Source organism: Trachypithecus francoisi, unplaced genomic scaffold (assembly GCF_009764315.1).
Source record: "Trachypithecus francoisi isolate TF-2019V2 unplaced genomic scaffold, Tfra_2.0 Lachesis_group14, whole genome shotgun sequence".
Classification (NCBI taxonomy): Eukaryota; Metazoa; Chordata; class Mammalia; order Primates; family Cercopithecidae; genus Trachypithecus; species Trachypithecus francoisi.
In genome coordinates, this window is record NW_022681459.1 from 16,035,969 (window position 1) to 16,048,727 (window position 12,759).

The following is a 12,759-nucleotide window of genomic DNA, read 5'->3' on the forward strand; positions in this document are numbered from 1 at the left end:
TCCAGAAAGGTAACCATCTGGGAAACTCCAAGGCTCAGACCACCACCAGATGCCCACACTTCAGAGGCATTTATATAACTTCATGGTTATGTCAGAGACCAGAAAACCCATTGACAACCAAACCCATTGACAACAAAATCCCTAAGCCCGAACTTCCGGCGCAAGCCGCACGCAGGCGCAGATTTACTAGCGTCAGAGCCGATGGTCCCGGGAGGTGGGGGTGGGGAGGTGGTGGCCTAGCCACGTCCCATAATGCCGCGTTCCGGAAGTTGTTGCTTTCCAGGGGTTACTGGCTTCGGCTCCGTCGCTCTCAATTCGTCACCAGGAGGAAGAGGGAGCTGGCTGCCCAGCCCAAAGGCCCATGAGGGGATGCAGTTATGGGCTCTGTCGCCGTGGGTGAGTTCTAGTCCCACTGCCTGGCAGTCGTCGCTCGCCTGACCTCCTGCGCTGGGAGAGCCCCTGTTTTCCGCCCCAACTTCGTTCTCTTCTTGAAGGCCCCACTCCTTAAGCACGTAACCCGGCTACTTCCGGTACTGCGATCTCATTGGCTGCGTGTTTTGTCAGTTCCAGAAGCTGGCCAATGAGATGCCGCTGCTGGCGCCCTTCTCGACCCCGTGGACCCCGAGGTTCCCCGGTGGGATCCGAGCAGTTAGAAGCGGAGGAGAGGGGAGGTGTGGCAGGCGCCGAGCAAGTGGGTGGGTGGCGCGTGGCAGGGATTACCCTATGGGTTGGGGCTGGGTTTGCAGCCGTGTTCTTACTGCTGGTAGGAAAAGCAGGATCTGTCACCTATCCAGTTGACTACACCTAGGAGAGGACTGATCTACGCAAAACTTGAAAGCCACGTTAAGACCTGCTGACAAAGTTTTCCACACGCTTACATTTTTTAATGGAACCGAGTAGGCAGGGGACGACTGGGAGGGCAGAGAGAGAAGAGACTTGGAATAATATGAGAGGCGGCAAGACTATCTTTGATTTAGATTTTGTACGGAGTCCTGCAAAGAGTCATTTCACTAGGACGCTAATACTCATCCGATGACACTACTTGAAAAGTGTAGTAAGCTTATTGATGTTTAGAGCTGATGAAAGTCAAAATATTCTCTCCTCATGACTCATTAGTTGCCTTTATAGTTGTCAGAAATTTACTGGGGCTCTTTCCGCAGCACTGGAGTGACCCCTCTATGTCCTCTGCCTGCAGCAATAAACAATTCGTCTTTCAAGTTTCCTATGGAGTCTGAGCTGCTGCAATCCTAAAACCGGATTTACTAGTGCTGTCTTCACTACTGCAGACTTCTGACTTCTTACTCTTCACTCTTTTCTTTTTCACCAGAACTTGTTTGCTTCATTCTTATGTACCTACCTTTGCACGTTATAATCATCCTTTATGCCTCAGGTACTATTCTATTTTTCTATTTAAATGCAAGAAGTATTTCGTCAGGACCTACTATGTACTAACATTATGCTAGATATTATAGGCAGTTCCAAAGCTATGCCTGAAACCATTTATTTTTCTAAGAACTTTAGATTCTGCTTAGAGAAATAAGATAAACCCAGATAAAGATTTAAGAAATTCACTAGAATATCTGATAAGGGGACAAGATGACTGGAGCATACCATAAATACTAGAGAAGTTCAGTGGAGAGGTTAATTTAGAGTAGAATGATTGTCTAAGGCTTCCTTGAAATGGAGAGCTTGCAAGATTGGTAAGATTTAGATAGATAGAACATTACGGCTAGAAATCAAAGACATCAAGGCACAGAGGGTACAAAGTGTTTTGGAGTGGAGTACAAGAGACAGACTTGGCCAGGGGCGGTGGCTCACGCCTTTAATCCTAGCACTTTGGGAGGCTGAGGCGGGCAGATCACGAGGTCAGGAGTTCAGATCACTCTGGCCAAGATGGTGAAACCCCCGTATCTACTAAAAATACAAAAATTAGACGGGCGTGGTGGTGGGCTTCTGTAATCCTAGCTATTCGGGAGTCTGAGGTAGAAGAAGCATTTGAACCCAGGCGGCAGAGCAAGACTCTGTCTTAAAAAAAAACACAAAGAGACTGACTTGATTGGCAGGTAAAAAGTGGTGGTCTTGAAACCCAAACATCTGCGTTTTACCTATTTTTTTTTGTAGAGATAGAGTGTCGCCTTGTTGTTGCTCAGGCTAGTCTTGAACTTCTGGCCTCAAGCAGTCCTCCCACCTCGACCTCCGAAAGTGTTGGGACTATAGGCGTGAGCCACCGCATCCAGACAACACCTGCCTTTTAGCTCATTTTTGTTACCCTGTGTGATCTTTCACCATTTTTTTTCCTGAGTTTTCTCCTTGAGTGAAATGTCTGTTTAAAGTGTTGTTATGAAAATCCGATGTGATAATATTTGTGAAAGGACTTTGAAGATCGAAAGTACTATATAATTATAATTTTAGTGGGTTTTTTGTTATTGTTGTTGTTGAGGCATAATAGAGTCAGGATTAGCTGAGCATTGGGGCCAAATTTATAAAGACCTATGGGGCCTATTTATAAAGGCTAAAGTTTAGGGAGTGTGGTCTGGGAAACTGTTAAATGCTTTCAATCAAGAGAATGATATGATAAAAATGGCATAACTGGAAGATGAATCTAGTACTGAACTCCCACGCCGATTAGAGTGAGTTGGATTGGAAGCAAGAACTTGGGTGCTATTTTTTGTATTTATTTTTAAAATCTATAATTCTAGATAGGTAGACCTGTATATACTTTTAGCACTTTTCTTGTTTTCTAAGTTTGAATTGTTGACTAAAAAGGTGAAGATGTGATGTGCAGCTAGATTTGTCATAGCCTTCCAAAGTGGTTTTGGCAATAATGTAATAATGTAAATAGTCAAGAATGCAGTTGTAATCAATTTCCATTTAGCTGATATGCATAGGAAATCCTGGTGTGGAAAATGCACAACAGTGTATCACTTTTTGTATTTAGCTTTGAAGCTATGTTGGAAAATTTCTAACTCCCTTCAGGAGATTGTTGTCAGAATTATTTTTAATCTTTATTAGAGAAATTATCAATTTAATTTGTCTAGACTGCAGAGCTAAGAAAAGTAGCTTAGAAGGAAAGGAAATCAGTTTTCTGATTAAAGTGCCACCATTATTTCACATGTACGTAGAGAGGAGTCAGCTTCCTAAGAGTATCAAGTTCTGAGACTGTTCAAGACCTGTGTAAGAAGACCAGGGTTCTCTCCTGACCTTTTACATGTATTGAAAACCTCTTAAGCTTGCTAAGAATCAGTTTCCTATGCTATGAAAAACAGGGGAGATAACTATTCTATCTACTTCAGTTAAGAATCAGTTTCCTACGCTATGAGAAACAGGGGAGATAACTATTCTATCTACTTCAGTTCCTATTGAAAATTAGATGATTATATGTGATTGGTCTTTATAAATTACAGTGTGATAGACACGCATCATATATGTGGCTTCATTATTTTACTGTCTCCTAGAGAAATATAAGACATACTTTCTTTTTTGTTCAAGCTAACTTTATCTTGTTTTCTAGATTGTTATTTTGTGTCAGTAAGTAATCCATAAAGTGCCAACATGGGAAAGAAACGGACAAAGGGAAAAACTGTTCCAATCGATGATTCCTCTGAAACTTTAGGTATATTTCATTGACTGAATCTTTAATGTTTATATCTCTAAATGAATATGTTTTAAAATATGAAAATGGTATAAAACTGCACATTATTGTTATCTGCATTTTAATGTAATGTTTATAATCTATATGTCATTTAACAGTCTTCTACTTTTTTTTTTTTTTTTTTTTTTTTTTTGGAGAAAGACTCTCGTTCTGTCACCCCAGCTGGAGTGCAGTGGTGCAATCTCAGCTCACTGCAACCTCCACCTCCCAGGTTCAAATGATTCTCTTGTGCCTCAGCCTCCGAGTAACTGGGATTACAGACATATCCCACCACAGCTAGCTAATTTTTTTTTTTTTTAATAGAGACGACGTTTTCCTATGTTGATCAGGCTGGTCTTGAACTCCTTGCCTCAAGTGATCCGCCTGTCTCGGCCTCCAAAAGTGCTGGGATTACACGTGAGAGTCACTGTGCCCAACCTTCTACAACTTTTTTTTTTTTTTCTGAGACGGAGTCTGGCTCTGTTGCCCAGACTGGAGTGCAGTAGCATGATCTCAGCTCACCGCAGCCTCTGCCTCGTGGGTTCAAGCAATTCTCCTGTCTCAGCCTCATGAGTAGCTGGGATTACTGGTGTGTTCCACCACACCCAGCTAATTTTTGTATTTTTAGTAGAGATGGGGTTTCACTGTGTTAGCCAGGCTGGTCTTGAACTCCTAACCTCAAGTGATCTGCTTGCCTCAGCCTCTCAAAGTTCTGGGATTACAGGCTTGAGCCACCGCGCCTGGCCAACTGAAGGATGTTTTCTACAAATCTTTAAAGATAAAGAGAATCATAAATATGATAAAGGTCCTTAATTTAAAGGAAATAGCCAAATAAATTGAAATGAATTTGTAGTGGGGGACAGTGGTGGTTATATTTAGGACTTTAAGAAAGCGAAACTTCACAAATTTGTATCAAATCTGTTTCTCACATATTCATCTCATATTATTCAAACATCAAACAATTTTAAGTTCAGAATATCTAACAGTTACTTTATAGAGTAAATTTCATTTTTGAAATGTGAATCAAGGGTAAGTTTTGAGATTAACTGAAGAAAGTCATTTTTGACCTTATATATTCCTTCTCTATTATTTGTTTTAATAGAACCTATGTGCAGACACATTAGAAAAGGATTGGAACAAGGTAACTTGAAAAAGGCTATAGTGAATGTGGAATGGAATATTTGCCAAGACTGTAAGACTGACAATAAAGTGAAAGATAAAGCTGAAGACGAAACAGAAGAAAAGCCTTCAGTTTGGTTATGTCTTAAATGTGGCCATCAGGTATGCTTACTTTTAAGATCAATATGAGATTTTAGAAAACTCTTTGAACTTACTTTAGAAAGTATTACTTGAAAGTACAGTATGGATAAAAGGGTACTAGTAACATAGATCGTGTTCTCTGGGGAACCACTTCTGAGTCTGAAGTGTGTATAGGTGGTGAAGTGTTCTCTGGTACCACACCAATAAAAGTAAGGGAAGCAAGATTAAGCACAGGGAGAAGTTGAATGAAGAGGCAGTGGCAGTGGGGTCTCAGCCAATCCCACAGTGATCTCTGCCTGAATTGAGGCAAGGAGCTAGGCCTTTCTATCTGTGTATAGACCAGTCACTGGATGTGGCCTGTCCCTAGAGCAGGAAGTAACCTTGGGCAAGGCAGCTCCCTTTTGTTGAGACCGATTCCTGGGAATGGATGGACTAGACTGTGAGCTCTCAGCTGGCCACATTCTCAGCACCTGGGGGAATGCGTAGTACCTTGATCTTTGGGAGTGAGGGCATGTCTGGCTGGCGCATCACAGTGTCTGCTCTACCAGCTCACAGTTACTACTGTGGTACTAAAGTCAGGGCCTCTCAGTTACCCTTAGTGGTGGCAAGTTAAGCTTATATGTTAGGAAATTGGGCTACTAGGCAGTAGTCATGAAGTCATGAGGCTTCAAGATGAGGCAGATAGCCATTTTTTTTTTTTTTTTTTTTTGAGATGGGGTCTTACTCTGTCACCCAGGCTGGAGTGCAGTGGTGCAATCTTGGCTCACGGCAGCCTCTACCTCCCAGGTTCAAGCAGCTTTCCTGCCTCAGTCTCCAAGTAGCTGGAATTACAGGTGTGTGCCACCACGCCCGGCTGATTTTTGTATTTTTAGTAGAGACGGGGTTTTGCCATGTTGGCCAGGCCGATCTCAAACTCCTGATTTCAAGTGATCCACTAACCTTGGCTCGCTCAAAGTGCTAGGAATACAGGCGTGACCCACTGTGCCCAGTTAGGATTTTTTTTTTTTCATTATATGTTTTCAAGTTGAAAATCTTATTGAGGTTGTTATAGATCCATGTGCAGATCTAATAAATAATACAGAGAAATCCCTACACATTTTGATCAGATGGTAACATTTTACAAAATGAGTATAATATCACAACCAGGATATTGAGATTGATACAACACACCAATCTCAATCAGATCTCCTGAGTTTGACTTCTCTTTTGTGCATGTGTATGTGTACATGTGTATTACATTCTGTACACTTTTGTCACCTGTGTAGATTATTCGCCACCACATTCATGATACTAAATAGTTGAACATCACAGGGATCGTCATACCCACCTCCCTACTGCCACCACTCTCTCCAGCCCCTGGCAACCACCATTCTATTCTGTATTTCTAAATGTAGTCACTTCGTCAGAAAGGTTATGTAAATGGAGTCATACAGTGTGCAACATTTTGGGATTGGCTCTTTCTTTTTTCGAGACAGGGCCTCACTCTCTCACCCAGGCTGGAGTTCAGTGATATAATCATGGCTCACAGCAGCCTTCACGTCCCAGGCTCAAGTGATCCTCCCACCTCAGCCTCCCGAGTAGCAGGGACTACACCTGCATGCCACTACTCATGGCTAAGCTTTGTAGTTTTTGTAGAGATGTGGTTTCGGTATACTGCCCAGGCTGGTCTGAAAGTCCTGGACTCAAGTGATCTGCCCACCTGGGCCTCCCAAAGTGCTAAGATGATAGGTGTGAGCCACAATGCCCAGCCAGGATTGCCTTTTTCACTCAGCATAATCACCTGAAGATTTATCAAAGCTGTGTGTATCAAGTTTGTTCTTTTTTTAATCACTGAGTGTATTTTATGGCATATATGTACCACAGCTTGTTTTTACTGTTTACCTGTCGAATGACAACATCTGGGCTGATCCCATTTTTTGGTGTTTAAATAAAGCCGCTATTAACATTTGTGTACAGGTTTTTGTGTGAACTTAGATTTCGTTTCTCTAGGATAAATGTCCAAGAGTGCACTTGCTGGGTCCTATGGCAATTTAATGTTTAGTTTTTTAAGAAACTGCCAAACTATTTTTCCACAGTGACTCTACTTTTTATATTCTTACTAGCAGTGTATGAATGATTCACTTTTTCTTCATTTTCTTCATTTTTGCCAGCAATTGGAATTGTCACAGTTTTTTATTTTAGCCGTTGTGAGAGTTATATACTGATATCTCATTGTGGTCAGTTAAAAAAATCTGTATGTTAGGAAAGAATGTTGTTTACTTGTATTTGAAAGGTTTAATTGTAACCGTTTAAATACATATGGTGAGTATGAATATACTTTGCTATTTCGATTTTTCAGAATATATTTTGTGTTACAAATTTTACTTGCTACCTTTTTAATTCATAAGAGTAAGACAAGTCAGTATTAACTTTTTTCCCATGAGATACTTTTGGCACTGTTAGCTAATGATTCTTAACTGTTGTCTCAAGACAATTGTATGTTTCAGATGATCTTAAATGATGTAATTTTCAAAAATAATATCAAATGTTAATTCATTTATTTTGGAATTAAATGTTGAGTGGGATAAATTAAGCCAATAGTGTTTGGTATCATAGTTAAGGAATTAGAAACTACCAATGTATATTCCTTCTCCAAAGTATATATCTAGCTGCAGTAGTAACAGGACTGGTTGTTGTACTCTGGTCCAAAAGTTGATAGACTGGTTCCAGTAGATACACAGTGAAGGTATGTTTCTTAGCAGTGATCTGACTAGCTGGAAGCAGGAGTTTTGGTCATGTTCTTTCATGAATAAGCCTATACATCTTTTAGGTACAAGTCTCCCATTTACTTATTTAAATAGTGCTTTTTGACCACCTCCTGTGTTCTAGAATATTTGGTAATACATTAAGTCTATTGCTTTGAGCCTTTGGGATTTATAGTTCAGGGGAGAATGAATATAAATATCACTAACATTAGTACAAGGTAAAAAATAAGGAATGCCACTAGGAATTTACACCATGTTATAGAATTTGTTTAAAGGAAGGAGACAGTATTTTCTCATCTGGGAGATAAGTATAGGCTTCTGGGAGGAGGTGGCTTTTGAGCAAGATCTTGAAGAGTTGGTGGGATTTTGTTAGGTAGCAGTGTTCATAAAGGATTCTGGATAAATAGAATAATGTGAACAAAATTGCATAGTTGTGAAAAGTGCTGGGTGTGTTATTAGTTGGTCATTGGTATGTGAATAAGAGAATGTGGAGTTAACACTGGAGAGATATGTTGGGGTCAGAGAATGTCAGGTTTGTTTATTAGGGGTTTAAGAGAGCAATTCATAATTTTTGAATTGTATATGAACAGAGCTTTGTTTTAGGAACATTAAACTAAAAGAATATGCATGTGAAGGAGGAGGCTGAAGTTAGGGGAATGTTTAGGAGACTGTTAAGGAATCCAAACCAGACTTCATGAGTGACTGCGTTAGTGTGGTTTAATTTGGGCTGGAAAGTTGGAAAGGAAGAGTACTTTGAATGCATGGTTTTCTTTTTTTTTATTTTTTTTATTTTGAGATGGAGTTTTCACTCTTGTTGCCCAGGCTGGAGTGCAGTGGTATGATATTGGCTCACGGCAACCTCTGCCTCCTAGGTTCAAGCAATTCTCCTGCCTCAGCCTCCTAATTAGCTGGGATTACAGACGTATGCCACCATGCCTGGCTAATTTTTGTATTTTTAGTAGAGACGGGGTTTCACCATGTTGGTCAGGCTGGTCTTGAACTCCTGACCTCAGGTGATCCCCCCACCTCGGCCCCCCAAAGTACTGGGATTACAGGTGTGAGCCACTGCGCCCAACAAGTGCATGGTTTTCTAAATACTTTTTGACTTAAATGTTCTCAGTTGCCTGTGCATATTTAAGTTTTAACAAAATGCTGATTCTGGAGTCTGACATTTTCTTTTCAAGATTGTAAGAGTGGCAGAGTTTCATAAGCCACTTCCTTGTTTATGATAGATTTTGCATTCTCCCCTCTTGCTGAATTTTTATGGCTTTGAGGTTTATGATTATGATTTTTTAGGGCTGTGGCAGAAATTCTCAGGAGCAGCATGCCTTGAAGCACTATCTTACACCAAGGTCTGAACCTCACTGTCTGGTTCTTAGTTTGGACAACTGGAGTGTATGGTGAGTTTCGGTTCCTCTGCCTGCTGGGTGGGAATTATTTGAAATATTGGAGAATAGAAATGTTTAAATATGTTTAAGAAGAAAACAATTTAACATTTTTGTAGTATGTTTTAAAATACCATCACTTTCACAAAGCTGAAGAATGTGGTGTTATGAGAAGCTTCTGCTTGGGCGTTTGCACAAACAGAAAAATTGTAACATAGAAGACTTAAGAGTCTTTACCCCTTTGTTTTTGTTGCTTGTGATATTATAAGGTATATAGTGGAGACAGGGACGCTAAGAACAAATTTCAGATAAACAAGATTGTAATAAAATTTTGGCTATAAATTTGCGTGAAAATAAATATCAGGCTGGTATATCATAGATGCTGCATCGTAACATCATTAAAACAGATTTTTACCTCTTAAAAATCATTTTCACAGTAGTCTTCACTGAATGACATCTTTTTTTTTGGGGGGGGGGATGGAATCTCTTTCATTCGCCCAGGCTGGAGTGCAGTGGCACGATCTCGGCTCACCGCAACCTCCGCCTCCTGGGTTCAAGCAATTCTCCTGCCTCAGCCTCCCGAGTAGCTGGGATTACAGGCATGTACCGCCATGCCCAGCTAATTTTTGTATTTTTAGTAGAGACAGGGTTTCAACATGTTGGTCAGGCTGGTCTCAAACTCCTGACCTCGTGATCCTCTCATGATTCGCATGCCTGGGCCTCCCAAAGTGCTGGAATTACAGGCATGAGCTACTGTGCCTAGCTTGAATGACATCTTTCAATTGTAAATGTTACTTTTGTCTGGCTAACACAGTGAAACCCCATCTCTACTAAAAATATCAAAAAAAAAATTAGCTGGGCATGGTGGTGGGCACCTGTAGTCCCAGCTATTCAGGAGACTGAGGCAGGAGGGTGGCATGAACCCGGGAGGTGGAGCTTGCAGTGACCATAAATGGCGCCACTGCACTCCAGCCTGGGCGACAGAGCGAGACCGTCTCAAAAAACAAAAAAGAAGTTGTTATTTTTGTTAGTGTAGTTCTGTATTTTAAAATATATGTAGAAAAATCTTTTGACTTCAGTGTTATAACCAGTAAAGTAAAATATTTGGGGTATTTCATCGTACTACTTATATGCAGCTGTAATTCTGGCAAATCTTAGTAATAATAAACCAGAGTAAATATGCACTGTCTTCTTCAGGAAAACAGAATTTTTATGTTCAGTTTCTTTAATAGAATAAGTTGGCAGTTACACACTTTGGATTCCAGGAATTATTATTTATCCCCCCCTTTTTAGTTGTCAGTTTGTCATTTTTCTTTCTGTGATTTTTTTGGGACACAGGTGTTATATATGTGATAATGAGGTCCAGTATTGTAGTTCAAACCAATTGGGTCAAGTGGTTGATTATGTTAGAAAACAAGCCGGCATTACAACTCCAAAGCCAGGTAAAATAATTTGTTTCTTTAATATATACCAAATGTTGATTTATGTATCTGCTGATACTTAGATTTGTTATACTACCTAGTGTTACATACAGCTGAGTAACATTAGTTATGGTTGATTTCAAACTATGAAACTTTTTAGTTTCATGTGTTAGAAGGGATGTAATAAATGGTCTAGTCAGATGTGATGAAGGCCATAGACTAAGGGAATGACCAATAGACCTGTTCCCGTAACCCTAGCCAGGCTTACTATAGACTTGCCTTAACACTGTTCTTACTGTCGTAATTTTGTAATAGCAAGATTTCTGTCTGTTTGCTGGGATAACATAAAAGTAAAGCATTTGTGATTCCTTCTAATGGTCAGATATTTCTTAGGTTCTTTCCATGCATAATTAAACTAATTGACTGATGTACAGCGTTTGCTTTAAGCATGTTTTTTAAGTTTCTATTGTCACAAGTATCTTTGTCAGAGCCAGAATTACTTGTTTTTTACTTTAGGATTGATTTTTGACCCACAGAATTCATTAAAAAATTTATTTTATGTCCACGTTCTTGATTGTTTCATATTCTTAATTTTACAAGGTAAGATGTGTTCATTTGTAAATAATTTTTGTGCAGTAAAAAAGGGAGATTTATTCCAAAGCACATACTGTTTGGTTTCATTTGTCAAACTATTGCTTACTTTAGGTCTGAGTATTTGTTGTTTATTGGGTTTTTTTTTGTTTGTTTGTTTTTTTGCATGGCAATTTACCTGTATTTATTTAAAATCAAATGGGTGGGTGGGTTGGAAATAATGTCTTTAGGTAAACTCACAGACTCTAATACTGTTTCCCAAGTATACGTCTGCATTCGATATGACCATATTACACATTTTGCTAAATGTTTTCTTCTTCTTTTTTTAAAGCAGAGAAAGATAATGGAAATATTGAACTTGAAAATAAAAAATTAGAAAAAGAGAGTAAAAATGAACAAGAGAGAGAAAAGAAGGAAAACATGGCTAAAGAGAATCCTCCCATGAATTCTCTTTCTCAGATAACTGTGAAAGGACTCAGTAATTTGGGAAACACGTGTTTCTTCAATGCAGTTATGCAGGTACATTGTCATTTTTTTCCCTTAAAAAAAAAAAAAAAACATCCTTTTCCTTATAGAATCTGCTACTTAATTCCCCCCTAAGTAATTTATTTCTATGTATCCAAAGAAAACTTTTTTTTTTTTTTTTTTTTTTTTTTGGAGACAGGGTCTCACTCTGTCACTCGGCTGGAGTGCAGTGGCATGATCTCAGCTCACTGCAGCCTCTGCCTCTTGGGCTCAAGCAATCCTCCTACCTTAACTTCCAGAGTAACTAGGACTATAGACATGCACCACCACTCCCAGCTAGTTTTTGTATCTTTTGTAGAGATGGGGTTTCGCCCTGTTGCCTAGGCTAGTCTTGAACTTCTGGGCTCAAGCAGTCCACCCACTTGGGCTACCCAAAATGTTTAGATTCCAGGCGTGAGCCAACTCGCCTGGCCAGAGAAAACTTAAGGAAAGTTTTATTGCATAACAGTAAGACAGTTTGGTGAGCACTCGGGTGCAGTGGGTTTGAAACAAATATTGCTGCTTCTTTCATGGAGCTTGCACTTGGGCGGCGGAAACACAGGATAACCTCGTACAGAAGCAAATATGTAGCTACAGGTGGTGGTAAGTGGTTGTGAGAGAATCATGGTGGAGTATTGGGGATAGCTACTTCTGATTGGCTGGTGGGAGAGTGCCCCACTGAGGTGATGAATAAGTTCAGAAATGAAGTAGTTATGACCCATATAGAGCCGGGAGAGAAGCGTCTGTAACTTTTCATTTTCCGAGTACAGATACAATAGAGATTTTAGTGTTGGTCATGATCTTCTGTTTTGATAGAATAGACACTTAAGAAGTGTTTGAGTTGATTTGCCTTTTAAGTAATGTTTCTCTTTTTTTTTCACCCTACATGCTAGAACTTGTCACAAACACCAGTGCTTAGAGAACTACTAAAAGAAGTGAAAATGTCTGGAACAATTGTAAAAATCGAACCACCTGATTTGGCATTAACAGTATGTTCTTTAAACTTTTCTAATCTGTAACTTTCCTCTCTGAATGTCTGTTTTCTGAATTATTTTGAATAATTGACACTTATTTCCACTGTTTCGGTTTTGTTTTACTTTAGGCTACTAAGTTGAACAGTTTCAGGCTAATAGAAGTTTTGAGGAGCCTTTACATCTGTTTGCTCTGTGTGTGGGCTGATTTTCTGTGCTCGAGGGTTAAGCTTCCTTCTTGGGAACGTGTAT

General features: G+C 39.7%; 1 protein-coding gene across 5 annotated transcripts in view; it reads left to right on the plus strand.

The window, feature by feature from the left end:
- The first annotated feature begins 237 nt into the window (after positions 1-237).
- USP16 (ubiquitin specific peptidase 16) overlaps positions 238-12,759 on the plus strand; it is a 29,567-nt gene continuing 17,045 nt past the window's right edge. Inside the window, exons 1-8 of one of the 5 annotated variants that reach the window (XM_033232249.1) lie at positions 238-396; positions 1,328-1,390; positions 3,512-3,613; positions 4,734-4,912; positions 8,932-9,035; positions 10,359-10,462; positions 11,364-11,551; positions 12,430-12,525. In XM_033232249.1, coding sequence (XP_033088140.1) covers positions 3,553-3,613; positions 4,734-4,912; positions 8,932-9,035; positions 10,359-10,462; positions 11,364-11,551; positions 12,430-12,525 — 732 coding nt within the window. In that variant the 5' untranslated portion in view covers positions 238-396; positions 1,328-1,390; positions 3,512-3,552. The remainder of the gene's footprint in view (positions 397-1,327; positions 1,391-3,511; positions 3,614-4,733; positions 4,913-8,931; positions 9,036-10,358; positions 10,463-11,363; positions 11,552-12,429; positions 12,526-12,759) is intronic. The other 4 variants (XM_033232250.1, XM_033232248.1, XM_033232251.1 and 1 more) reach the window with 4 other exon arrangements.